At 39.1% G+C, this 27,445-nt stretch overlaps 3 protein-coding genes across 6 annotated transcripts in view; 1 reads left to right on the top strand and 2 right to left on the bottom strand.

Moving 5' to 3' along the window:
• Positions 1 to 4,539, top strand: part of ano2b (anoctamin 2b) — a 47,856-nt gene extending 43,317 nt beyond the window's left edge. For both annotated transcript variants that reach the window (XM_067427180.1, XM_067427181.1), the window contains 2 exons: positions 177 to 282; positions 3,166 to 4,539. In XM_067427180.1, coding sequence (XP_067283281.1) covers positions 177 to 282; positions 3,166 to 3,522 — 463 coding nt within the window. In that variant the 3' untranslated portion in view covers positions 3,523 to 4,539. The remainder of the gene's footprint in view (positions 1 to 176; positions 283 to 3,165) is intronic.
• Positions 4,540 to 11,079: 6,540 nt separating this feature from the next.
• Positions 11,080 to 16,257, bottom strand: LOC137048796 (U2 small nuclear ribonucleoprotein auxiliary factor 35 kDa subunit-related protein 1-like). Its single transcript, XM_067427079.1, has 6 exons — positions 16,216 to 16,257; positions 15,950 to 16,069; positions 15,437 to 15,505; positions 11,902 to 11,994; positions 11,463 to 11,571; positions 11,080 to 11,162 (listed from the first exon to the last, which is right to left on the bottom strand). The coding sequence occupies exons 1-5, from the start codon at positions 16,255 to 16,257 to the stop codon at positions 11,482 to 11,484; spliced, it is 414 nt and encodes a 137-aa protein (XP_067283180.1). The 3' UTR covers positions 11,080 to 11,162; positions 11,463 to 11,481.
• Positions 16,258 to 18,002: 1,745 nt separating this feature from the next.
• The window catches only part of ntf3 (neurotrophin 3), a 56,163-nt gene continuing 46,720 nt past the window's right edge, over positions 18,003 to 27,445 (bottom strand). For all 3 annotated transcript variants that reach the window (XM_067428231.1, XM_067428232.1, XM_067428230.1), the window contains one exon: positions 18,003 to 21,633. In XM_067428231.1, the coding sequence (XP_067284332.1) occupies positions 20,866 to 21,612 (747 nt within the window). In that variant the 5' untranslated portion in view covers positions 21,613 to 21,633 and the 3' untranslated portion in view covers positions 18,003 to 20,865. The remainder of the gene's footprint in view (positions 21,634 to 27,445) is intronic.

Raw genomic sequence — 27,445 nt, 5'->3', positions numbered from 1 at the left:
CCACCATTTCAAATCTCTTCATCATGATTAATAATGCTGTTGTGCTGTTTTGCTCTTTGTGGCCTTGTGTTGAGCATGTGTTTTACATTTTCTGTTTATTTATATTGCCAACCTCACTGGAGATGAATTAGCCTAGATTGACTCTGGATGCCTGTACTCTCTTTTTTTCATTTTAGATACAAGGACTACAGAGAACCGCCATGGTCGAATGAGGCGTACCAGTTCTCTAAACAGTACTGGTCGGTTCTAGCTGCTCGGTTAGGTTTCGTCATATTGTTCCAGGTAAAAGCTACTGAGACTACCATTACGTCCCAAATCGCATGAAATAGTTTTATCTCACCAGAAAAGCCAGAGTAGATCGACTATGAATGGAGGAACGCAAATGTAAAACCCACATAATGGCTACCTCAGCAACATGAGGCATTCAACCACATAAAAATGATGCAGCCTATGCACATTAGGATTAATAGTCTATATGTTGGTCAGAATGACTGCTGTAACTCATTAGAAATGTCCTGCTGTCAGCATCTGTGGGTGGAAACTAATTCAATTGAAATGCAATTTAACAGAAAACCAAACAGTTAAAGGAATAGTTCAGTCCAAAATGAAAAGTCATTCAACTCCAGTATTGTTCCAAACTCATAACCAACTTCATAGTGACCAAGGCTGTGAAGCTGCTAAAGGGGCTAGAGAATGTGGAAGATTTTTTATAAATATCAACTTAAATTTAGTATTTTCCTCACATAATGCTTCAATATGATTTTAAAATTACAACAAGGATGCATTAATTTGATCAAAAGTGACAAGAATCCAGAAAATATTACACAGCACAACTGTTAGATTGATAATTTGAGCAGCAAATTGGCATATTAGATTTCTGAAGGATCATTCTGAAGTAATGATGCAAAAAAATCAGCTATTATTATTATATATAAATTTTTTCAATTGGATTGGCGTTTATTCTCTATAACATGCAGTGTGAAGTATTTCACTCAATTTCCGCAAATGAAGAACATATTTATACTCACATGCGTTATGTATTATGTATCGTCCCTTACAGATAGCATGTCGAAGCCGCTCAGACCGCCATTTTCCAATTCTTCTCGGGAAACGACGAAATATCCGTTTGTGTGGGTTTTCTGGGAAATGCGTGAATGTAAAAAAATGTCAAATCTTTCAGACCCTTTTCAGCAGTAGTGTATATATGAACTGCATATGAGATTGCTTTTTCCTCATGACTATATGAGCCTTACGATCAGGAGCACAGTGTATTATAGACACCGCTGGCAGAGCGCCAATCCCTGAAATGCTGTCCGGTGTGAAAAAGATCCTCCATCTATTGAAAAGAAAGAAATGTAACTGATGTGCAGTGTTGCCACAGTTACTTTGAAAAAGTAATCTGATTACTGATTACTGATTACTCCTTTAAAAAGTAACTTAGTTACTTTACAGATTACTTGATTTTAAAAGTAACTAAGTTAGATTACAAGTTACTTTATTAGTTACATTCAGGAGTTGCCGACAACACCCCTGCCGCCTCAAAATAGAAATGACAACCGTTTTTGGCAACACACTTTATTGCATTTATGCCAGAGCCTGACGGCCCCGACTTTTTTACGCCCCTTTTTTTAGGCTTCTCCTTCGTTTTATATTTATTTTAATAATTAAAATGAACAATGAGATGTGCTGGTGGAAACAACATGAGACCATGATAGCTTGCGCCACTGTCGAGAAATGGCTCGCGCAGGGTTAAAGAGTCCGTTTCTTCAGTGCAGCTGCTAGAGTTATGGCCTTTTTACAACCGGTTCCTTCATTCGTTTTCTCTGAGCAGGTATCTATCGGATTGCTAAATGACCAGGAGTAACGTTAAGCCTAAATGCCTTCCGAGAGTCTTTCGAGACGTATTTAATTCTGATCACTCAAACAAACCGATTCAGAAGGTGCATGAAAGCATTTCAAACTAAACCGGACAAATGTAAATATATCTGGTTGTTTAAACCACATGTGTAAATTTTACTCCTGGCAAATAATTAAGAAATAAATGTGTGAGAGCGTGTTATGGTGTAGTCAGATAGATATGACGGTGCTACTGCAGCATCGCTGCAAATGAGTAAAGCAAGCCAACGCAAATGGCCGTTAATGAAACTTTAAAATAAGTCACACAAAACACAATCATCTTCAATATAAATTAATGAGACTAATGATCTTACCAGTGCTTGGGTAACTCTCTCTCATATTGCGATCTTTGAATTTGAAATGGGCTGCTGAATAAAATGCTGGAATCTTTTGCTTTGATGTGAACTCCGTTAAATGAGCATAGGCTATACCGCGGGAATTGAAGATCGGATTTATATTAATTTAGCTGAAGTCTAAGGTAGGCTATAAGACAACCTGCATGTCCTTTTTTTTTTTTTTAGATTGTGTAGCCCGTTTCGTTGTTTTGAGCGCCGTTGCGAGCAATAGGCTAATCTATCAGCCTGCCTCAGCTCGTCAGAAATGCCTTTGTGGTGGTATAATAACTAGCCTACTTTGTTTTTAATGTCAAAGTAGTTATATTTCGTTTCATTTCTTTATTGAGTTCATTTAGAAAAATGTTTAGAGCAATTTTTGTTTGTTAAATTAAAGTTTTAATTTTTTTATGTGACGACCCAGTGAGTTAACCGCATGTTTAATAGCCTAGTCTCTCAAACCAACTCTTGAATTGTCTTGCCTATATAAACTTTAATTTAACAAACAAAAAATTGCTCTGAACATTGTTCTAAATTAGGATAAAAAAGAAACGAAACGAAAAATAACTAGGCCTACTTTGACATTAAAAACAAAACTGAACTATTTTAATGGCTGCAACAATGTAAAAAGTAAAATAAATAAATAAAAAACACGGGCTCCAGCCGGACTCGGGCTGAGAACTTTGATAAGCTGTCGGTTTTTACAAAGGAAAATGACTAAAATAGTAACTCACAGTGACTTGGATAAGTAACTTTAATCTGATTACTGGTTTGGAAATAGTAACGCGTTAGATTACTCGTTACTGGAAAAAAGTAGTCAGATTAGAGTAACGCGTTACTATGTAACGCGTTACTGGCATCACTGCTGATGTGTATCATCTCCTGTGCCCCACCCATGAATGTATATATAAACCTACATGTTCTTCCACTCCTCCAGAACCTGGTGATAACCATGAGCATGCTGGTGGCCTGGGTCATCCCGGACGTGCCCAAAAACATCAGCGAGCAACTGAAGAAGGAGAAGACTCTTCTGGTGGATGTCTTCCTAAATGAGGAAAAGGAGAAGTTGCAGCTGATCCAGAGCCTGTTCTCCAAAGATCTGACCCAAGAACAGCAGGAGGAGGTGCAGACTTCGCTGCCCCTTCAGCAAACCCATCCCGGGCCGGCCCTTTCTGCCCCGTCACCGGCCTCCACAGCTCCCCGCACCCGGCCTCGAGCTGCAAGCTTCAGCCAATTCACCCGTCAGATGTCCATGTCTCCCCGCAGCGACATCACCCAGCACACAGCCGTGTGAAGGAGGTCGGGCGAGAGAAGACGAGTCTACCGGTGGAGCGTGTTTAACAGTGCCTGAGCGCTGAGTTTTGAGGATTCAGTTTGAGGCTCTGTGTTGGGAGTTTTGGGAATCAGGTGCCCGTGTTGTCACTGAACTGTATGTCTGAATGCCTGTCTACAGGCTCCACGTCTGGTTTTTAAACCCTCAGATGTTCCTAGCGTTTTCAGGGACATCTGACACACAAACTCGAGCTTCAGTAGGACCGCTTGCAGATGCAGTCATTCCATATGCATTGGCGTTCGTCGAGCACAGGAACACGAGCGGGTCAAACATCCTCTTAGAACATTTTTCTCCTTGATCGGTTCTTGAACGAGGATGTTTTTCGGGACAAACTCATAAAGAGCAGCGCACGTTTGGTGGCGTTGCGTAATCTGTACATGCTGTCCAAATGCAAACGGCTTTGCACACTGTCCACGAGATGTAGCATATAACGGCAAATAATAACCCTTCATTTTCTCAGGTAACAGCGTCACTGTAGGCTGTATTTGTTCTCATCAATATGACCATTGTCGGGTTAATAAAGACTATGATGCGTGTTAGTAAGTTAAGGTGCAAAGAACACAATTTCGATGTGGTACTGCGACGTATTCTGTGAAATGTGTGGCGTTTTGTCTTTTTAACGTCCCAGCCCTCTCATAATGTAACACATTAAGGCAATATGTAATTAAACTCAACTTTGTCAATCCATATATTTATGCTATGCCTCCTTCTGATAAAGTGCAGGGCTGTAGATTCGGAGCACGCAGCATTCGCTGTATTTATGATTGTGGAGCAGCTGGTCTTTTTGTGCCATGTCAACTGTAATCCTCCCGTGAGTTTGCCGTCACCGGTGTGGGAAGGTTGAAGGGGGGTTACTGTCATCCAGGGAGGAAGCATGGATGGATGTTGTGTGCCAACATCTGGCCATCAAGTCATCATTCACTATGCCTCATAGGACTTAATACTCATGCAAGAAGAATAAATATTTAATCCCAATTATGCGCTAGTGGATTTTCTTTCTTGCCCTCAAGGCATTGTGCTACGAGTCCCGCGGGGTCAATTCACTTGTGTTGCTGACTTCTAGCAGCTGCGCATGTTGTTTGTTGTAATACCCTGATGATTGGCACGCATGCTTAACAAAGCTATAGCTTTACCCAGTAGACACTGCTTCTATAGTCTCTTTTTTAGATTTACTAGGCCAGTATTTTGATCTTTTTGTGTTTTCACCCCAGAGCCACATTTTAATTTATCCCTGGGGTCTGGATTTTACAATTCAAGAGGATTAAGATCTTGGCATATACCATGAACTCTATCCTATGTGCTTTATAGTTTCATTACACAACCAGACTGAAAAATACACAAATATTTGTATTTCCCACAGATTAAAAAGCATAAGAGGTTGACAAAAGTTAAGCAGCTCAAGCCCGGAGGACTGCCGCATGTAACTTACCAGCCCAGCTTCAGCGCCCATCGGACATTTGACGGTTGGTTTGTTACTTCCTTCGGCCTCTACTGAGGTTGCTATGTACATATGAAAGCTGGACTGGCTGATATGGCAGTCAGATTCGACTTGATACATGCAACATCAGGCAAAAGCATGCAATGTTTGAAAAATATTTTAGTAATTAAAAATTATTACTGTTTCAAGTGTCAAATTACTAGCATTTCAAAATGTACTGATATGATTGAAGTGTTGAGTAAGTGTACATTACTTTAAACTGACATTAAAGACAAAATCTGCTAAGTGGTAATTACATTTAACAAATCATGTAAAAAATGTATCATTCAAATTCAAATTAATATCAGGAATGTCAGAATCAGAATGCGTCCTGCATTAAAAAAAACACGTTAGATAATGTTCACTCACCCGATGAAGTTTTTCAGTTGGATTGGCCTTTTATTCTCTATTGAGTTCCCTGAGCACTCCGATTCAATTTTAGAGAGTGAAGAACAAATTTATACTCACATGTATTATGTATGATGCACGTTATCATATCTGACAGACAGCTTGTTGAAGCTGCATTTCCTCCCTGTTCTCGGAAAGCAATGGCGTACTCAAAACATCTGGAAGTGTGAGTTTTCCATAAAATGCGTAACTCGCTGGACCTCTGCTTTCCGTAAATGCCCCTGTGTATTGTGCATGTTATTTTTTGATATAGACACTGATGTAGTGATATTCAAATGATATTTAAATATGACTACAATTTGAATGTTTGGATTTGAAAACAGATGGATCATAAGGTAATAATTATTCATTTCTCAGCTGGCACGTATTCAGTGATGTGATTGACGCCCATAAGTGTGTTATATCTATTTTTTTTAGTTGTAATATAACTTTTTCGACAGGAGTGAATCCTTCTGTACAGTGGGCACAGAAAGTATTCAGACCCCCTTAAATATTTCACTCTTTGTTATATTTCAGCCATTTGCTAAAATCATTTAAGTTCCTTTTTTTTTTTATTAATGTACAACTCAGCACCCCATATTGACAGAAAAACACAGAATTGTTGACATTTTTGCAGATTTATAAAAAAGAAAAGAAAATTTGAAATATCACATGGTCCTAAGTATTCAGACCCTTTGCTGTGACACTCATATATTTAACTCAGGTGCTGGTCCATTTCTTCTGATCATCCTTGAGATGGTTCTACACCTTTATTTGAGTCCAGCTGTGTTTGATTATACTGATTGGACTAGATTAGGAAAGCCACACACCTGTCTATATAAGACCTTACAGCTCACAGTGCGTGTCAGAGCAAATGAGAATCATGAGGTCAAAGGAACTGCCTGAAGAGCTCAGAGACAGAATTGTGGCAAGGCACAGATCTGGTCAAGGTTACAAAAACATTTCTGCTGCACTTAAGGTTCCTAAGAGCACAGTGGCCTCCATAATCCTTAAATGGAAGACATTTGGGACAACCAGAACCCTTCCTAGAGCTGTCCGTCTGGCCAAAGTCAGCTATCTGTGGAGAAGAGCCTTGGAGAGAGAGGTAAAGAAGAACCCAAAGATCACTGTGGCTGAGCTCCAGAGATGGAGTCGGAGATGGGAGAAAGTTGTAGAAAGTCAACCATCACTGCAGCCCTCCACCAGTCGGGGCTTTATGGCAGAGTGGCCCGACGGAAGCCTCTCCTCTGTGCAAGACACATGAAAACCTACATGGAGTTTGCTAAAAAAAAACACATGAAGGACTCCAAGATGGTGAGAAATAAGATTCTCTGGGCTGATGAGACCGAGATAGAACTTTTTGGCCTCAATTCTAAGTGGTAGCGTATGTATGGAGAAAACTCTGCACTGCTCATCACCTGTCCATTACAGTCCCAACAGTGAAGCATGGTGGTGGCAGCATCATGCTGTGGGGGTGTTTTTCAGCTGCAGGGACAGGACGACAATTGCAATCGAGGGAAAGATGAATGCGGCCAAGTGCAGGGATATCCTGGAAAACCTTCTCCAAAGTGCTCAAGACCCCAGACTAGGCCGAAGGTTCACCTTCCTACAAGACAATGACCCTAAGCACACAACAACAACTTCACAACAACTCCGTGATTGTTCTTGAATGGCCCAGCCAGAGCCCTGACTGAAACCCAATCGAGCATCTCTGGAGAGACCTGAAAATGGCCGTCAACCAACGTTTACCATCCAACCTGACAGAACTGGAGAGGATCTGCTGGAGGAATGGCAGAGGATCCCCAAATCCAGGTGTGAAAAACTTGTTGGATCTTTCCCAAAAAGACTCATGGCTGTATTAGATCAGAAGGGTGCTTCTACTAAATACTGAGCAAAGGGTCTGAATACTTAGAAACATGTGATATTTCAGTTTTTCTTTTTTAATAAATCTGCAAAAATGTCAACAATTCTGTGTTTTTCTGTCTGTATGGGATGCTGTGTGTCAAACTTAAATGATTTTAGCAAATGGCTGCAATATAACAAAGAGTGAAAAATGTAAGGGGGTCTGAATACTTTCCGTATGTATGTTTGAGACTTTCTAAAAGATTTTTGCTTAGCTTGTTACACCTATTTTATGAAATTGTATTTTGGCTCATCAAAAACGTTATATATTCAGCTGTCACTTATTCTTTAACTTTTGAAACTCATGGTAATTTTTTACAAGGAAAGGAGCGGTTTTGATGCACAAAGTTGTTTTACATTGTTTCTTATAACTAAATTTTTATTTAAGCCAATAAAAATGCAAATCCTGTCATAAATAATGGAGAAATAATATTATTCCATTGTTACCCCATAGCAGATTTTGACTCATATTGAAAGGAATATGAATTTCTTTATTATGAATAATATAATAATAATATTTGAATATTACTTGCAGCATATACAGGAAAAAAATAAGGTATTTGTTGTAAAATCCGGCAAACAATAGCAGGCTTTAACACGCATCCATTGGCTCTGCCAATATCTTTAACTCTGCAGTCAGTGTTGATGCAATATTCTTGGCTTCATCAAACACTGAAGATGACAAGAACTGAATGAATTAAACTCTTGATGAAAACATCAAGTTCTTAAGGTTTTAAGGTTTAATACGAGTTTTCAATTGTCCTCGAGTGTCCTCTTGCACAATCACAATCCAAATTGCTGCATGCTGCGGGCCGGAAGTGTCTTGTTGGTGCATAATCTTCCCTAAAGCCTTTCTTCATCACACACAGCAGTGATACAAGAGCAGGGACAGATTTACCTGGTAATTATGATTGGATCTCTGTCTTACTGATTGGTGACCAACTGTTCTCCATCTTGGTTATGCGTAACATCCACATTAGTTACATCCGTGATATTGCGGTTGTGATTGACTGCAACTTATTCTCGCTCTAGTTGAAGACAAAATGCTGTGCTGGGGCCTGGTGGGAGTGTGATGTCAGAGACTCAGGTTTCTGAATTAAACATCTGCACATGGAGATGAGCAAGGGACCTGGAATGAGATCTGTGACACAAACCTGAATCTCTCTCTCCCACAGGGCGTTCCTTTCTAGGGTGAGATGACGCACGGAGTGGTCACTTAAAAGGCTGGAGTCAATGCATTGTTAATGTGAGAAGGATTTTTGATTATTCTGAAGCACAGCATCACTAAACTTTCAGAAGACACCTGCAGAGTTTCATAATTCCCAAGCTGCATGCATGTTTGCTGGATAGTTATTCTTTGCATGCACATTTCCATCTTCCAAATTTTTTTCTCAATGCATGTCTCGAGAACATGTGACGTTTATATTCTTTATATAGTAGTTTAACATAACACATAGTGTCCAAAAGCAGAAAAGAGGCACTGGGGGTTGCATTCAGGTTCACTTCTCTTAAATAGCCTAAAGCACTGGCTTTTATCTGGAGTCGTTACACAGGCTTTCACATGGTTTCAGGTGTTAGCTACACTTGAAGATCGCACTATTGTGCGTTTCCACGGAAGCTCTGCCAATGGCACATTCCATCGTCAACTAGACTAAACCTTCAGATGACCTGATTTGTGAGTGATAGCCATTCATTTCTTGTCTCTTTCTTTTTTTCCTACTCTAGGCTGTGTTCAAAATGGAACACTAATAATAATAGCTTACTAAATATCATAAGTACAAGGCCTACGATTTTTCAAAACATGAGAAAATGCAAATATAAACAGTGCAACATTGTTGTCACATGATCTGATCGATTATGTTATGTGATCCATATAATATTTAATTATATTGGAAGATCCAATAATAGCCACTTTCCCACAGCAATCCAGGGTTAAATCGCCCTAAAATGACCTACTTTTCCGGTAAATATGTAAATGCACAGTTCACACATTTAAAAAAAAACCTGATGTCTGAGGTCAACTTAGGATGTTTGCGTGGTTTTTACATTCAAAAACATCATAATGAATAAGTAAAAGCCTATTTTCTGCGCTGGTTTTGAGGCTTTTGTCATGGAACATTCGGGTTTTTTTTGGGGGGGGGGGGTGAAGACTTGAAAGTAAACGCCCACTGTTATGATTGGATAAGTTTTGCATATTACAATGAGCTTCAGCTCCCTCGTCAGTGCATAGGAATTATTTTGAAAATGTGTAGGAAACGGCAATCCGGAATGATTCGCCCACAGGGGTCACAAAATGTCTTTATCAAACAAACAAATCAGAGTCAAACAAATCAGCATGTTTAAAACTTCCGCACTTTTATTATAAGTGAACAACGCACATCAAGAAAGGGAATGTTATTTCACTATTTAAGCCTGTCCGAAGGAAGGAACATACGAAGGAAGCTTATGCAGGGTTATGACAGTGTCTTCTATTTCTTACTTGAGGATGTGATTGGCTGATAAATAAATGATTAATAAATAATCCTGCATTTCAAACCATTTGTTTGCGAACAAGCTGGTCGAGACATCTTTGGCATGTTTATTGCTCGGTAGCGCGATCCGTTTAGCGCCACGAGTCGGTGGGCGGGGCTACAGAATCAGGCGTACTTTTTGAGTCAGCGTTTCACCACAAGGTTGGCATGTTCTGAAATCGAGCGTTTGTTGGGCCTCGTGTTGGTAAAAGCTTTTCTTTGACTAACAAGGACGTTTTCAGCTCTGAAACTTACAGGATATTCTTATATCGCCATGAACTTTTATATATCAAAGGCTGAATAAAAAGTTGATTTCTCAATTCATTTTAATTGCTATCAAAATATATGAGTTATTTAACTCAGTACTTCAAGTTAGGAGCAATTAACATGCATGAGTACTACAAACTTAAAACTTGATAGTTCTGCTTACTTCAAATTGGGAACATCATAAATAAAAAAAATTGATGTAACTGACTACCTCAAAAAATGTTTGAGTTAGCCCAACTTATTCAGGTTTACAGTGTACGTACACTCTACTTTGACCATAGAAAAATCTTGGACGGTTATGAGAATGAAGGGTCATGACCTAGAATGGCTCAAAATGAGTGTTGAAAGACTTAAAATGGCTTAGAAACATTTATAATGTGCTAACTGAATTGGAGTCTAAAGAGGTGGAAGGGTGGTGAAGCTAGGGAATGCTAGAAGGAAAATTGCTGTTTCATTTCAGATGGAATGCTTCAGTATGTTGGGATGAATTGCCTAGAACTATTTACTGGAACACTTGTTTTGGAAAAGACTCCGGCATGTCGTAAGGTAGCATTTCACTGAAATGTGTGCGCATTAAGGGAGTAGAATAAATCAAAGCTATACAGCCCAGATACACTACTCAGTGTGTCCGTCATGAAATAAACACAACAGAGCATATGGAGTTGATGTAGAGCTGCTATGTGCAGAAAGGAATTCTGGGATGTGAGGATGTGTGACACTGGAGACTGGCCTTTTCCTGCCTTCAGGGGTCAGACATGCTGTAACATGAGTCTGCTGTGTTCTTCTCCCTTAATGCTAGACCTGTACCACTGGAACCACCTGTTTCTTTCTCTTCCATCCTTTCTTTATGCATTCTCTTTTCTCATCTATCCCCATCACCACCTTTTGTGCCGGAGATCACCAAAGATGCATAAAAGACTTTGAAAGACATGAGAATTAATTGGTTCTTGTTCTCTTTTGAATCTGAGCTCCTCTGTTTGTCCCGCTCTCGCTTTTTACCTCAGGTCTGCCTCCTCACCGCAGAGTCATGCGATTTATTGTCCATTTACTCTCATCTGCTGCAATATTACAGAGAAACATCGGACATGTGACATGCATTATGCCGTTAGTGGTGATTTATTTGCCACACAGTCAGAGAGATTGTTATTTAATCATTTTGAACATCAAATGAGTCATAACTCACTCTGTTAGTGTCTTTGAGTTTGAAGAAGAGGTAGAAATATGATTTTACTTAAGTTACATGCTTTTCCACTTTAGGTTTAAACTGTCTAATTATATTATCCGACCACTACACATCTGCAATATATCATATAAAGCTCTGTTAGCATTTTAAGTGTTTGAATGGATTGGAATTTTACCATTTAATAGTAAACACAGTTAGAGTCTCATCAGAAGGTGCTTGACGGTCTCGTTTGCAGAGTCTGGATCCAGACCCAAATCCTGAAGCACAACTTGCTTCTGAAAGTCCTGGAAATGAAAAGTGAGATAAGATGAGATGATATTGACTGTTGAGATAATGTGAAGATACATTGTTGGTGAACTTCCCAAACTTTAATGGACCATTTCCTCCTTTAGGAAATGTTGTTGCAATGCTGTTTTTTTTAAACACAAATGTTGTGGTGTCTGTAGATGTAATCTGTGCCTGTCCATCGCTGCGAGTCAGGTAGGTATGGTGTTGGTTAGCATACTTTGCATTAGATAAGTTTAACATCTGGTCACATTCAGTCATACTGCTTTTGGGCCTCTCATTTGTTCCTGTGAATAGTGCTTTTCTAAATGTGTCTGAACAAACCTCACCCTAAATTCCCGTAGTCGGTCTAGTTTTGCACGGATGGCCTTGCGTTGCACCGTCAGCTCGGCGACATGACTTTTCCACTGCTCTTCTTTCTCCTTTCAGAGACAGAAATACACAGCATGTTCATAGTTCTTGAGAGGGTCAGAAACGGTGAAAACAGTAATAAAGGGTATATTGAGGGGCATGCAGCTTTGTAATAATATTAGGCTGTTGTTATGAAACCATTAATTTTGAAAATAACATTAAGGGGCTATATTTATGTACCAGTTTTCCTTTTAAACTCTTCAGTCTACTTATAACATTAGTCAAGCTTGTACCAAATTTAGCCTTACATAACAATTTCCATCCACTTTGTTTCTTAGAAATAAACTGCCTGTTCATGGTATTGTACAGCAGAGGCGAAAAAGGATGTCCAGAAGGGATATTTGTTTTTAAAGTTCGATTAAACATCAGTAAAATATTTTATATTGTTTAAATACGAAGGAGGAACAAAACTTAACTTGGTTAAGGTATGTATCTGACAAACTACAGCTATAAGGTATGTAAGAAACTGCATAGAAAAAGCTCACAGGAAAAAGCACACATTGACGACAACATAATCAGTTGTTAATATTTCGTTGGTATGTTCATACTCAGTTTTATTGATCATGTTTCAGTGTGGTATTAAATAAAACTGTTGACACCAGTCCAAGCACAAATCCGCAATTTCGTAACAAATTCGTAATAGTATTTGAACAAAGGGTGAAGATGTCTAAAGCCGGACATCACATTTGTAGCTTTAAGACAATATTCAAATGACCTGATTGGCTAATTTCTTTACATGTAAATACTTTAATCGTAATCAGAATGTTACAAGTTGCTATTAAATTGTTTAACTATGGTCTGTGCTGGGTTGTAACTGATCATGTAATCTGGATTATACAGTCCGATTCCAAAATCTGGCCTCTTAGTTCAAGTGAACTGCTTCAGCATACCAAGACATTTTGGACAATTTCATGCTCCCAACTTTGTGGAAACAGTTTGAGGATGGCCTCTTCCTGACAGGACATGGATGAGTGAGTTTGGTGTGGAGGAACTTGACTGGCCTGCACAGAGTCCTGACCTCAACCCAAAAGAACAGCTTTAGGATGAATGAGAGCGGAGACTGAGAGCCAGGCCTTCTCATCAAACATCAGTGCCTGACCTCACAAACGCGCTTCAAGAAGAATGGTCAAAAAATCCCATAAACGCATTCCTAAAACTTGTGGTAAGCTTTCCCAGAAGAGTTGAAGCTGTTATAGCTGCAAAGATTGGGCCAACGTTTTTTTATTTTAAGCTTCTTAATGCTTAGAAGCAAGCCTGTGTGTCTGAAGGCCAATGCAGTGAGGCAAACCCTGATGTAGGGCTAAAGGAATGAGGCTAGGCTTGACCTTTGACTTATGTAGGCTTCAGCCAGATCTTCTGTGGGTGCTACTTCCCGTCTCTAATGTGATAATATAGGCCAGTAAACGTAGCTGTACTCGGCATATGGAAGATATTGAAACACATCGCTTTCTATTCAAACTAATAAGAGAAAAAACAGGCTGTAACACCTCTTCCCTCAGAGGATTGAAACATGCACAGGCTGTTCTCTCCCAGCAACACACACTCACAAATACATGGAGGGTGTGGTTTGGGGGATGTGTGAATGATAACAGGATCAAATACTATGCACAAGGGAAACAAAAGTAAGTACTGTTTCACTGACCCTTCTGTACATTAATCAGAGGACGGACACGCTGCAAACCTGTAAACTCGCCGGGAGACTCTGAGCAGCTGGAGAGGAAGGAAGTGAGAGTCTGTCCGTTTGTAGCCTTTAGATGTTAGAAAGGCAGAACTCAAGGCTATTCCACCGACTTCACTGATCCCACTGGGGTTTCTTCTTTAGAGAGCGTGGAGTTAAAAAGGCGTTGCAGGAATTCCTCAAGCTGTTGAATTTATGACAACGGCCAAGTGGACAACAACAACATGACTGTCCTTCAGTGACCTCACACTTGGCTGTTAGACTTGGACTTTACTGGCAACAAACCATGTGCAGCTGGGGGCTTCATCAACTCACACAAACACAGTCCCTGAGCGTCCTGCACAACAGCCTAACAGTAGCATGTGCTTTCCACCATCACATCTCGCATGCACAGTTTTAGTTTCATTCTCACAGATCGCTCACAGGTTTCTCACTGATTGTAAAATAGCAAGCTTTGGGTGCAAGACCCTTTCCACACAGTTATAGTTTCATTTTTAAAAATGTACATTCATAACACTACATACAAGTGTTGAGATTAAGTTACTTTGAAAAGTAATGCATTACAATATTGCATTACTCCCTTAAAAAGTAACAAATTATGTTACTTTTTAAGAAAAGTAAGTAATGTGTTACATTACTTTTGTGTTACTTTTTTTCATCTGTGGGCTGGGCTTGTTTTTTTATATAACAAAAAAGTTATATTTATGAGCAAATGTAAAGACCCTTTCACACCAAAAGCAGATAATAAGCCTCAGGTAACACTTACTTCACCAATAAAAACATAAAATCTGACTCATTAAAGGTGAGCAGCTAGAACATTGGTCAATAAAGTGAGTATGAATGCATCAAAATATTTGATTTATTAAACATATTTAATTATTGGAGGTTCGCATTGTATTCTGATTTTGCATTTCACAGATTTTACACATTTTAAGGTATACTGAATCATTTAGTAAATGCCCGCTCACATTGAGCCTAGAACTACAATAACCATCATGTTTACACACAACCACTCCACACTTACGGTTTGTGTCAACATTGGGCAGGGCCGTGTTAAGCCTTTGCAGGGCCCTGGGCTAAGCTTTTACAGGGCCCCCTTATAACTACTTTACCAACTATTAATAAGGAGTAATTATGAGTTTATTGAGGCAAAACTGCATTAAATAGTTAGTTAATATAGTGCAAAGTGTGACCAAAATATGTATCACTTATATTCAGATGTTTTAATCATTAAAAACAGAACCTGACTACTATAGTAGCATGCGAAGTAGACATTGATAAGCTGCTTTTTTATTACTGTGTTTCTCTCTGAAATAATCTGTATTAGTTTTGGACGCACACAAATTGGACGCTTTCCACAGATTTCTCCCAGTGTTTTCTCTTCGAATGTTCCTGGAGTCTGGCGCCAAACATTTTAGACTATTTTTAGTGGAATCATCTATTTACCTTGCTCCTAAATGCTAGATAAAAACGACGCATACTGTAGTTGATTTTTTGACATGTCAATCAGAAGGTTATCAGCCAGAAAAAGCTGATTAAAGCTACTTTTATAGCAGAAATGATTACGTTAGTGTGTTTACCTGCGTAACCTGGCCTTAAAATACAGAGGTCACTGCACGTCCAAAGTTAGGAACAATGCAGACGTAATGCAATCAAGGACAATTAGCCTGACAATGTGAGTCTGATGAAGCAGGTCTGTCATCCCTGGACAGACTCAGGCGGCGTGTGGTGGAGACAGATATGATTAGTGTTATCGCTGCAGACGGTCAACATACCTTCTGCCGTTCCTCTATCTCACGTTGCTTTTCTTGTTCCAGCTGCTCTCGCTCCAGTCGACGGCGGATCTAGCGGAACAGAGAATAACGTAAGCATCGGTATGTGTTGAACCCACTTTATATTAGGTGGCCTTAACTACTATGTACTAACATTGTAATTAATCATTTGATACAATGCACTTATTGTGTACATACATGTTTTTACATTGTACTCACATTTTAAAAAATACCTGCATGTTATTACGTCTGTAATTCATTTCTGTAGTTACATTTGTAATTGCACAGTTGGCACTTCCCTTACACCTAACCCTACCCTTAAACTGACCCACACCACCACATCCAAACCTTACTTGTCTCCACCTCAATATCAGCAAAAGGTGCTTTGCAATACAATTTGAACACAGTAAGTACACTGTACTTATTTTTTAATGTAAGTACATAGTACTTAAGGCCATCTAATATAAAGTGGGGCCATAAAACAGACTTGTGGACGTAACAAGAAAACAGGTTTACCTTTTCTTCTTGCTTTTCCTGACACTCGCTCTCCAGACATGTGCTCTCCGGACTCGTATCCTGCTTCCCAAAACTGGTTAAAAAAGTGTAATCTTCCTCTTTACAAAGATCTCGCATGCACTGAGTGGATGGTAAGATAATGCATATAATATTAGATATTAATGTAGCTTTATATTTATGGTATAGATGCCCAGCTGGTCACAAGTTTTGCCTTTTTAAAATGAATCTCATAGACAAAACATGCATGAAAAAGTAGCAATAGAAACCTTAGACATGGGAATCTGAGAAAATCTCTTCGCATGAGCCATCCTAAAAGGAACAAAGTAGAAAAGTCAATTAGTTTTTACAGAGAATGAGAATATCTGAGAATATCTCGGCCAGCTCACCTGGACTGAAGTTGTCCTGAAGTTGCGCTCTCCTTCGTCTCCGTTCGTAAACCTCATACAAATGGTAATATACTGTGACGAGGTGCAAAAGACATCATAGTTATTTCTGCACGAGGCTGCTAAAAAACCCACCGCAGTGCTAATAAAACCCAGCGTCACTTTTGATTAATTGAATTGTCCCATGTCACTATGTTTTCCTTCGCTCTTCTGAACAAGTTTTCTGCTCGTACAGATCGACGATCAGCTTCCCTGTCTCAGACCATAATGTAGAAACCATAAGCTTGATCACAGGTCAGTATAAATGAACAGCACCTTCTAACAAATGCAATCAGCCGGCAGGAAAACACACAGAGGTCAGAGCTGTTATCTGTGATGTCATCGGATCTGTGGGAATGCATTTAGGCTTCAAAATGTGATTTGATGGAGATGTGTTTGACATTAAGAAGGCGGCGTGACATAGTGAGGCACTTTAGGAGAAACCAGAGACGTGAGCAGAAAACCCAACCAAGAATGCAGATCATATGATGAATGTGTCAATGTGGAAAAATGTATAGGTTGTAGATTTCAGCCAGAGGAGAGGTAATGGATTGTTTTACTACTTTTAACCGCTGGCTTTCAGAGGGGCTGTGGTTTAGGTGTGAAGGTCAAGGGTCGAAACATCACTGTCATCCCTTTTAAGATCTGAAACATGTTACTGCCAGTGAGTTTAATCTTTTAAAAAATTATAGGACAGAGCAATGTTGTTTTGAACCCTACTGACTTTCATTGTATTATATTCTACAGAAGTCAGTCATACAATTGTATAAATATCGAATATCGAAACAAAATGGCGTTTAAAGACAGAACGACTTTAAAATGACTAAACTGTAGATTTAGTTAGGTATTGTAAATTGAAAGCAAATTTTTTATTTTTAAGTACAATCAACTTGGTTGTTATTTCGACTTTAAAAAAATGTTATTGAATCTTGTATAACAAAGTTGAAAATTACTTAACTTATTTTGATGAGTTAAAGCGATGTAAAAACACGTGTTGTCATAACTTATTGATCATTTAACTTAATCCGCTAAATATGATCAAAACAGCAGTTGATTAAGATAAGATGTCCCAGGAAAGTAAAGTTAGCAGCATTTGAGCTCAGATGTCCCTAGTTTCGTTATCTGAATGACATTCACTTAAAAGTGTGACTTACGTGTCCAAATGGTCAAATTAGGTACCCTATACTGACAGCTGGATATTACTCTGAAATGGACATGTAAACAGAGCGCTAGCGTTTGTTATCCTTTCACCTCATTTAACTTTTTTCAGCAGTGATTTTTCAAGATCACTCCGTCTCAGGCTTTGCTCTTAAGAACACACCGCAAGAGGATTATATGCTAATTAACCATCGCCCAGAGCTATTTTCTTCTTGTGGGTTCTGGCAAACCAATGTATTTATAGGTCACTGAAGGCTGTTTAGTCCTATGCGCCTTCCCATGATTCCTCTGGTTTTAAATAGACCATCAATGATTAGAAACACCCTTCATCTGACGATTCAGTCGAGGAAACATTCTAGGGTTTTTTTCTGCTAATTTGTGAATGACTGAAATGTTTAGCATAAAAAGAGAGATATGTATTAAACCCTACAGATGACAATATTCATCGATTCCCAAAAGGACGTAATCAGCAGGAAGATTAAAAAAAAACTTTATTCAGACAAATCTCACACAGACTGCCTTTGCAGCAAATAGAGGAGGATGTTGTAGGCCAGATAAACAGCACTCCTTCAAGTATCAGCATGAGAAAGACATTTCGAGAGACATTACCATTACAGGAAAAGTCTCTCTCGCTCAAGAAAAAATAAAAATACAAATACAAACAATGGGTAATGGGTACAGCCAAAAGAAACTACTTCACTAAACAACGACTGCCAAGCAGACAAGTCTTTCTTCTTTACTAAAATAAGGTTTTGCCTCAATTGTGACATACCGGAGATCCTTTTGATTTCTGAATATTATTAAGAAGCATGTAGTACTTAAATAGAGTCTGGTGTGTTTTGGCACAGTTTTTCAGCATAAAAGAGTTATCCAAGGGTTTCAGCAATGGCCGTTGGTCCATTATAAGGTCGGTTGTAGTGGTTTAAAGCAGCATGAATCCTACACAGTATGCATGACACCAGCAGGGCTTTTCAAGACAGCATAAAATACATAGGAATGTTTCAATTAAAGTCATCCAAGAAGACAAAATCGTTTAGGGATCCTCATGTTCCAGTGTAATAATGCGTGTTACAGGAAAGGCAATGCATTTGGACAACTGTGTGGGCCATTCCCAGCAGTATCCTTCAAAGGTCCTGTGTTCAGCTTTTATCCTGTTTTTTTCCGCAGAGAGCCGAACGTAGCGGGACGTAATCAGCCGGAATATTGATTTAATAAAAGGTGTTGTATCCTTGGTGATCTGTGGTTCTGTTAGTCTCAAAACAAGCAGTGAATATCCGGTGTCTTTATCTAACACCCCTCTCATGAAGCACGGAAATGCAATAAAACCATTTCTATATAGATCTTTTTATAGCCACATTGCAATAAATGATTTCATGCTAATAAAGTTTTATGTTCGGACTTGGAGGACAAAGTCTTGGCACTTCAATACATGTAGTAACGGGTTTGGACCTCATTCTGACTTATCTTGCTATTCTGATAGAGAAGTAAATATGTGTTGGTAACAATAACACAAATATTGGGATCTATGATGTTCCTTGGGGACACTGGACAGTTTGTCCGATCAGAGGTGACCTGATCACGCATCACAAAGATTAGCCTGAACACAAAACCCGGGCCACAGCTGCCTGGCTTTTAAAATGCTCTTTATATGACCCCAAACGTGCTGCCTATGCTTAGCTTGGGTATATCACATTTAATGCGAAGCAGTACAAAGCATGATCTACTCTGATATACATTGTCAATTTGATGAAGAGACTGACACATTTCGTCAAGTCAATGCCTATCACACATCTTAGATATAGCGTAGAAATCAATCATGACCAACGATTGAATAGGTCTCCTTATATAAACGCACAGCAGGAAAACATGGCAGGCCTTTTTATAGCCACAGCACACCGGCGAAATGCTTATCTCCTAAGATGAGTCTGACAAGAGGGAAACCCTCTTAAGGGGGAGATTACGTGTTCAAATCCCAGCTCTGCATGTATGTACATCGTCTTAAGGCAGCTTTACCTCTGTGTAAGACTACAGTGTCATTAGCAATGGTCCATTTAGTTGTCCTTTTGTTTACATGCTGCTCTTTAAAGGTGCAATAGGTGATTCTCTATGGAAACATTTTTGTTATGCTGGTTTAAAGTCCGTATGTTAAGCAGTCTAAATGTATTTTTTCTGTGGAAGGTGTAGGACCAAAAATGTTCGTTCAATCACTGCATTCGGTCCAAATGAAATGATAACATATGCTCCATGTCAGTCAACGTGAGTTTGTATTCCACTTCTCATAGGTCATCAGCGCGTTCACATACGCTGGGCAAACAGAGCGAGAAAGGCAGGCAAACTATTGTTTGCATTTGTTATTGTAGTACTGTTACTCCCTGTACTGTAAAGTTCTTCAACTGATGAATGACACATGGCGTAATCCAATAACGTTGTCTCCTGTCGTCTCGCTTCCGGCCTGTGTTTTGGAGGAGGCGTGGCTTTGGCCATGGCTAAAGTTGTCATTTCCCAGAGCACATATTGCACCTTTAAGTTCGTAAAGTTTTAGTGGGTGATTGAAGAGAGGCTAAAAATAAACTAAGCTTATTTCTGGTGGTCAGATTGGACTCTGGTGGGGTGGGCGTGCCTAGTGGGAGGGGTCTGCAATGATTAAATATTGCCAAAATACTTTCAGAAGGCCATCTAGAATCAAAATACTGCCCAGATCAAATTTTTGACAACCTAAACCATATTTTTACATCACATTTTGGTCGTTATATTCTGATTGTGACTAATATTCCTGTGGTTTGCATTGTTAGTGGCGTTTCGATGTTTCAGGGTGTACAATACGAGTGCTTAGAAAAAATATATTTCTTAGGTATTTCATGCAGTTTCGATACACATATGCTATACTGTATGTTTACATATTTTCATACAACATCCCGACTGTGATTTGTTTTCCCAGATATGAAGAGGATATACTGGCAGCCTGTTTTCAGGAGAAAAACTGGTTTTCATGAACAATACTGAAGTTAATATGATATTGAGTGATCTGTGTTTTCCATTGCAACTGTTCCCAAGGTCCAGTCCTAGTTGAGTGTCCTCTGACTCTGATACGTGAGCAAGGCACAATTCAGCACACAATGCTCCTGTAGCTTAGCGGCATTGCATGTTTTCGTAAGTCTCTCTCTCGCATTCTCTCTTTTTTCTTTGCAAACAACTTAAATAAATAACAAGTATATTTATACATTATACATAGACATGTATAAACTATATGCATTCCATATAACTTAAATAATAATTTATATGTATATATTTACAGGGAACAATAAAAAGACAGTGGTTGAGCTGCTGCAGTGTTTTTCATGTCCTGCGGTGTTTGCGTGAGAGCGCGCAGACGCACGAGGTGTCCATCCGTATCCAGCGCCAACCCACCCCCTTAATATCCTGAGTGAGGGCACGCACGAAAGACTGCGCGGTTTTGCACTGCGAGTTCCAGTGCTTCCCGTCAATACCCCGACAGCTCTTCTTGTGGTTATTGCTGGTCTCACATTTTGTCTCATAAAAGTACTGCTGCATGGGTCTCTCTGCCGAGTTAAAGGACCCTAAAACCTTGACCTCGTTTCCTTTAATGTCAATGGCCGTCTTTTCGGTCACCCACTGGCTCTTGCTGTCGCACACCGAGAACTCACCCTTGTAGCTTTGGTGCTCGGCGTAGCGCTTCTGCCGCGTCTTGTTGCCGTTCTGGTTATTGACGAAGTCGCTCGTTAGGTAGAGCGGCGGCGGTTCCAGCGGAGGCTTGCTGCTCAGGAGCACGCGCGGCGAGTTGTAACGTTTGTGCTGACGCAGCAGCTCCGACGAGATGTCCGTCACGGGCTGGTAGAAGTCCGAGCTGACTTTCCCCTTGTAGTCGGTCACTGCCGGCGTGTTTAAGGTGGAGGGAGGAAGGGCACCCTCGTCCTGCTTCTGTCGGCTGCGGGTGATGTCGGCCTGCAGGAGCTTTATGATGAGCGTGTTGAGGGGGTCCTGCGTGGGCCGCTGCTTGTCCATCGTAGAGGCTGAGATACCATAGAGGTACGTGAGGAACATCACGTACAGCAAGATGGACATCACTAGATTCACCTGTAAGATCTGTGAAGAAACAGAAGACGCTTTGGTAAGCACATGCTGGGGCACAACAGTTTCCTTCTAGCAAACGAAAGCAATCAACTTTAGTTTTTTTGTTTTTGGCCCTGTGACAGCACTGAATTCTCATGAAGCTCACTGTTGACATGTTATATGACAAAAACAGTGGCACATTTATAAAAACAGCTGCATGGCGTCAAAGCACAGTTAATGGGCCTGCGGTGAAAGATGGCCTGCAATGGCATGAAGTTTGCAGGGCCTCCCCTTTGGCATATTTACTTGGGCACCTGCCGCATCCATTTGTTAGATGACTGAGAGCAATGGCATGAAACAGAAACCACAAAGTGCAAAACTCCCCAAGGTAACTTGTGTTGAAGAAGAGTCTGCTAAAGCTATGGAGTGTCATTAGCATAGATGGTATAAAAGATTAGACGCTGTTTAAAGTGGAATCAAGCTCTTAAAGGAATTTTTTATGACTTATACACCTTTATTAGTTTTATTTCTGAACTGGTATTTTTTTCTTCCATGCATTTATAGTTAATAGGGACTCAAGCTTTTTAAGAATGACTTAGTTCCTCACACACATAAAAAATACAGCATACAAAAGTCAACTTTTATGATGCTTTATAATACTTTTGAAGGATTTGTTAAAAAAGAAAAGGAAAACCCCTAAAAGGAAAAAAAAGTTCCATTTGTTAACATCAGTTAACTACATTAGTTAAAAGCTCAGTTCACACAAAAATGATTTACTCACCCCCAAGCCATCCTAGGTGTGACTTTCTTTTCTTTCAGGCGAATACAATCGGAGCGATATTAAATAATGTCCTGTTCCAAACTTGATAATGCAGTGAATAGAGGATTCGATTTTGAAGCCCAAAAAAGTGCATCCATCCATCATAAAAGATATCCACACATCTCTGGGGGTTAATAAAGGCCTTCTGAAGCAAAGCAATGCATTTGAGTGAGAAAAATATCCATATTTATAACTTAATAAACTAAAAAAACTGGCTTCCCATTTTCGATTTACGGTGAAAGAGTAACCCCTGACCTGACAAAAGCGGAAGCACAGAGGATAGAGCAAAACTAAACACCGGTCATGAATTAGAAGACTAAAATGAGAATTTGAGCCAGTGCTAATTGTTTAAACCAAGAGAGGCGTCAAAGTCGACTTGTGTAGGTCATCGGCCAGAATCTAGTTATTTCAGTTTTTAAAGTATTAGAGATTGCATGCAAACAGAAGGCCTTTATTAACCCCCAGAGCCGTGTGGATATCTTTTATGATGGATAGATGCACTTTTTTGGCCTTCAAAATCTAATCCTGCCATGATAATGCTTGGATTAGCCAGGACATTTTTAATATAGGATGTCTTGAGGGTGAGTAAATCATGTGGTAATTTTCATTTTTGGGTGAACTAACCCTTTAACAAGATCTAACCTACTTCTAAAGCATTTAATAATATTCATTAATTCCTACATTTACCAATACATAATTATACTCAAAGGTTGTCTCTGTTAATATGATTGACAACACTTTATTTTGATGGTCCCCATTAGACATTCTACTAACTATAAATAACTTTGTGACTACATGTCAAATAACGTCCAATAGAGAATTAGATTGTCTGCTTAGCACTTTGTTTTGATGGTCCGCTAACAGACCTTCTACTGATTTAAAGTACCTTTGCAAGTACATCAACTCCTTCTACTTACCCAAACACTAACACAAACTGTCTACTACAGTATAACTAATACCAAAGTCCCTTTAAGACTTCCCTCGTCAACCAAGCTTACAATTAAATTGCGTATTGAAATCACCAATGAAATCTGACAACAACTGTCTTATACATTTGGTTTCTAAATGCTCGGTATTTTTTTTCCGGCCTGGACAAAGCTAATGCACATGTGCAATCCTAAACGCTCGTCTCAGAACGGCTGTTTTCTTGCAGTGACACGATGACTTTACTAATAAGTGATTGGCTCTTTCACTTCGAAGGCGGGGCTTTTTCGCCATATTGGTTAAGTAATCGGAGTGCACTGCATTCCTACATATATCGGATATAATACTCTAATGTCTGCTAGTTGATATGTAGCTACAAAGATACTTATAGTTAGTGGAATGTCTGAAGTGGACCGTCGAAATAAAGCGTAAACATATTATTTAATAACCCTGAGCTAACATGAACTAAGAATAAATGGTTGTTGTTTTTTAGAACGTTAACAAAGATTAATAAATAATGTAACAAATCTATTGCTCATTGATAGTTAATGCATGAACTAATATGAATTTATTGTAAAGTGTTAGCATTTCTCCTTTATTTTTTAGAGATGATCTGTATTCTTTTAATACATTATTGCCTTTTTCCAGCCTTTGTAATATTTAGTGCAGATTCTCATGCTAAATAAGGTAAGACTTGTGGTTTCCCATAAAAAGCTAACAAATACAGTTAATAGCCTTTCCATTTTTCTTTCAACAGTAAGCAAGCGGTAGGCCTTGCCTGGTAATTACCAGATGCATTTCTTAATGACATGTGTCAGCTAGGCATCAGTAAAGCCATGCATTCCTCCTCTCTTCAATCTGAATCGCTTTCCTGTTTTGTTTCAGACGACTGTCTCCATTGTGACTCACTTAAAATCATATTAATAAACTAAGTTAATATGAGCCATGGCACCCGATTTGTCCGTGTCAAACACCCAGAGTGGGTAAATTGTAAGTGACACTAAACTATACACTATAGTGCAAAGTGCAGCAATTGAAGACTAATGCTGCCACTGATACAGTGAGACAGAGGTGATGCAGACAGTCAGCGCTTACAGCTGCTACATCAAACGGACATTTGGCAAGATGTCTAATGAAAATAAATATCAAGTGTGCTCCCTGATCTTTACGCTGCCCCGGGTGCTTCTATATCTTTTTTATGAACCACATGTCTTGCCGCCAAAGAACCGCAGGGTTTGGGAGGTCCTGGCATGGTGGGTTATAATGTCATGGGATGCTCGGTTTGTTACATAAACGATTGGTTTTAAATTAGACTTTGGTGACGAAAACAAACACAAAGACTTCTTGTTCTGGAGGAATGTTTGATCTGTTATCAGTTGACATTGAGTTCGGTGTAGTTCACCTTATGGGCAATTATCTAATTCATCATTGCTGCCACAAGCACAGGTTTGCAGCCAATTCTGCCTACTTTCAGCGCTGACCTTTGTTGTTTGTCCGATCTCTTTAACAGACAGGACGGGCGTATGAGGGAGGGGAATCAGATCCACAGCGTTCAGAGGAGATTGTTAATCACTCCGTCCTCATTATCGGTCAATAAGCATTGCTAATTTCACTTTTTGGCAGGAGCGATGCCTGCAATTACACGTTGAGGATTCAAAAGAGGGGCGCGACAAAGTCACCTTACAGGCAGCGGCGTAGAAAATGAAGCAGGGAGTTTTATTGCCTATACGGTTTCATTTTTCTGCCTCTGAACATGATCAGATTTGAGGGACAAATTTATGGTTTATGTCAAGTTTAGGCTCACAACCAGGTTTAAGTGCTTATTGAGCTATCATTCCCCTCTGATTTTAGGGATAAGTTATGTGTAGGGTTGGGTTTAAGGCTATAGGGATATGGCTAGGACTACATTTTTGGGCAGAAATGTTGTTCCAGGAATCAGCAAATGGCAAAATCACGTTGCAAGAAGTTCACAACAACCACATTACTGAAGTTGTGATTGAATAATAATATTTAATCTGTAGTAAAGAATTTAGCAGGGCATCAGCGTAATTCCAGAGTGAGCTAATAAGCTAAATTTGATAAACCAAATCAAATTTTCATTTGCAGGGAAATAAGCTAGACACAAAGGGATACAATTTGCACTAAATTCTCAGGCAGAAAGTCAAGAATCAGAATAAGGCCAGCATAGAAAATCCCTGCAATAAAACTCCTTTTATGAGTATTTGATAAAATAAAATGTATTATTTTACCATAACAGCTCTTAAAATTGTACACAGGCCTATAAAAAAACCACTCCATGAAAACACTTAAGAGTTACGTGACTATCCCAGATGGTCTGTGTCAATGATAGTGTATTGATTACAGATTTGCTGTAATGTTTATAAGCATTTGCAGACTTGACACCATTTCTCTGTGCAACATTCCCATGTGCACTTTAATTGAGAACAGCAAACGCTGAAATTTGCTTCGTCCTTGTCTACACAATTTGCGTCTCATACCTCATAAAATGCATAGCCTCTGGGGGAAAGTGTACAAAAGCACTAGATTCCAGAATGAATGTCAATTACTCTTCCCATTTGGGCTCATTCAAGTTAACAGAGGGTGGAAATTTACTTGGAACTTTAGACCAGGGTTGAACAGATAATCTTCTTCATCCTCTTAAGTGCGATCAAATGCTCTGCTATGTTTGTATACGTCCAGTAAGCTTTTAAAAGGGTTCTTCTTCATTAAGCTGCAAAAATTGCCCATAATGAGCAACTTGGTCCAGTTAAAGTCAACTGGCTTCTCTTAAAGCGTAATTTATAGCACAACAAATGATGCGATAGAAGCACATGCACTGGAATCAGTTTCGACCATGTTTGAAAAGATAATCCTTTGCATCCTCTTAACTGCTCTCAAACACTTAGCTGTGTTTCTTCATGTGCGGCAAACATTGTCAGAGACCTTCTGGGAAGCACGGATAATGCAATCCCTCGCTAAACTAACTGATCCATTCAGAGGGGCTTTTTCTCTCAAATTCACATTAAAGATCTCTGACCCCTAAAAAAAAAGACATATTTCTTTATGTGCTTTGCTCTGTCATGTTGCATAAATGCAGGAAGTTCTTGTCTCACAGGAGCACAGATGTGCATTCGTGTCTCTTAATGGATGAACAGCAGCTTAAACATTCTTCTTCGAGAAGGTGCCAAAAAAGAGGTTTGGTTAGGGGAGATGGGGCTTTTTTGTTCTCTTCTAACATTCCAAATGTTCATTTGCACATCTGTAACATCTGCAAAAATTTGCAGTAGGCTATGCTAATGCTACTATGGAGTAGCTGACGTACATCCATACTAGCTGTATATCAGGCATTTAGCTTTAGTCTACACATTTCAACATAAATATGCTTTTTTTCCCCGGTGAAACACAAAAGGAGAATTTTGAAGAATCTGTTTACAGCATACAATGACTAGAAACAGAATATTAAAAATAAAACACTTCTTAAGTCACACGAGCGTGACCGAAATTGCACCAGTACAAATTTGTGCTGAGAAGATAGGAAGGTTTCAAATGAATTGTTCTTTTTTCCTCGCACAGGGTAAAACTTCTGAATACTTTTATGTTGCTTTATATGAACTATTGTGCGCAAGGATAAAAAAATAAAATTAAATTCCTGCATATTAGTTTGCATCTTGCAGTGATTTCAGGGCAGAGTATAACAGAACTGTTATTTTTAGGTGAAATTTTCCTTTAAAGTACAAATAAAAACTTTTACATTGTAAGATTCATATTTTGTTGCATAACTTGTTTTTTTATGGCAATTATGTAAAACGTTATCATATTTAAGGCTGTTTTCTAAGACTAATAATACTAATAATAAATCTGTGATATATTTATTGTAGGAAATTTACTAAATATATTCATGGAACATGATCTTTATTTAATATCCTAATGATTTTTGGCATAAAAGAAAAAAATATAATTTTGACCTAAACAATGTATTGTTGGCTATTGTCACAAATATACCCGTGCGACTTATGACTTGTTTTGTGGTCCAGGGTCACGTGTGGTTAATGCACAATTTTTTTGATCAAATAATATTTATATTGTCATAAAGGTCTAAAG

This window comes from Pseudorasbora parva, chromosome 20 (assembly GCF_024679245.1).
Source record: "Pseudorasbora parva isolate DD20220531a chromosome 20, ASM2467924v1, whole genome shotgun sequence".
In the NCBI taxonomy this organism is placed as follows: domain Eukaryota; kingdom Metazoa; phylum Chordata; class Actinopteri; order Cypriniformes; family Gobionidae; genus Pseudorasbora; species Pseudorasbora parva.
This window is presented reverse-complemented; position numbering and strand designations above follow the sequence as displayed.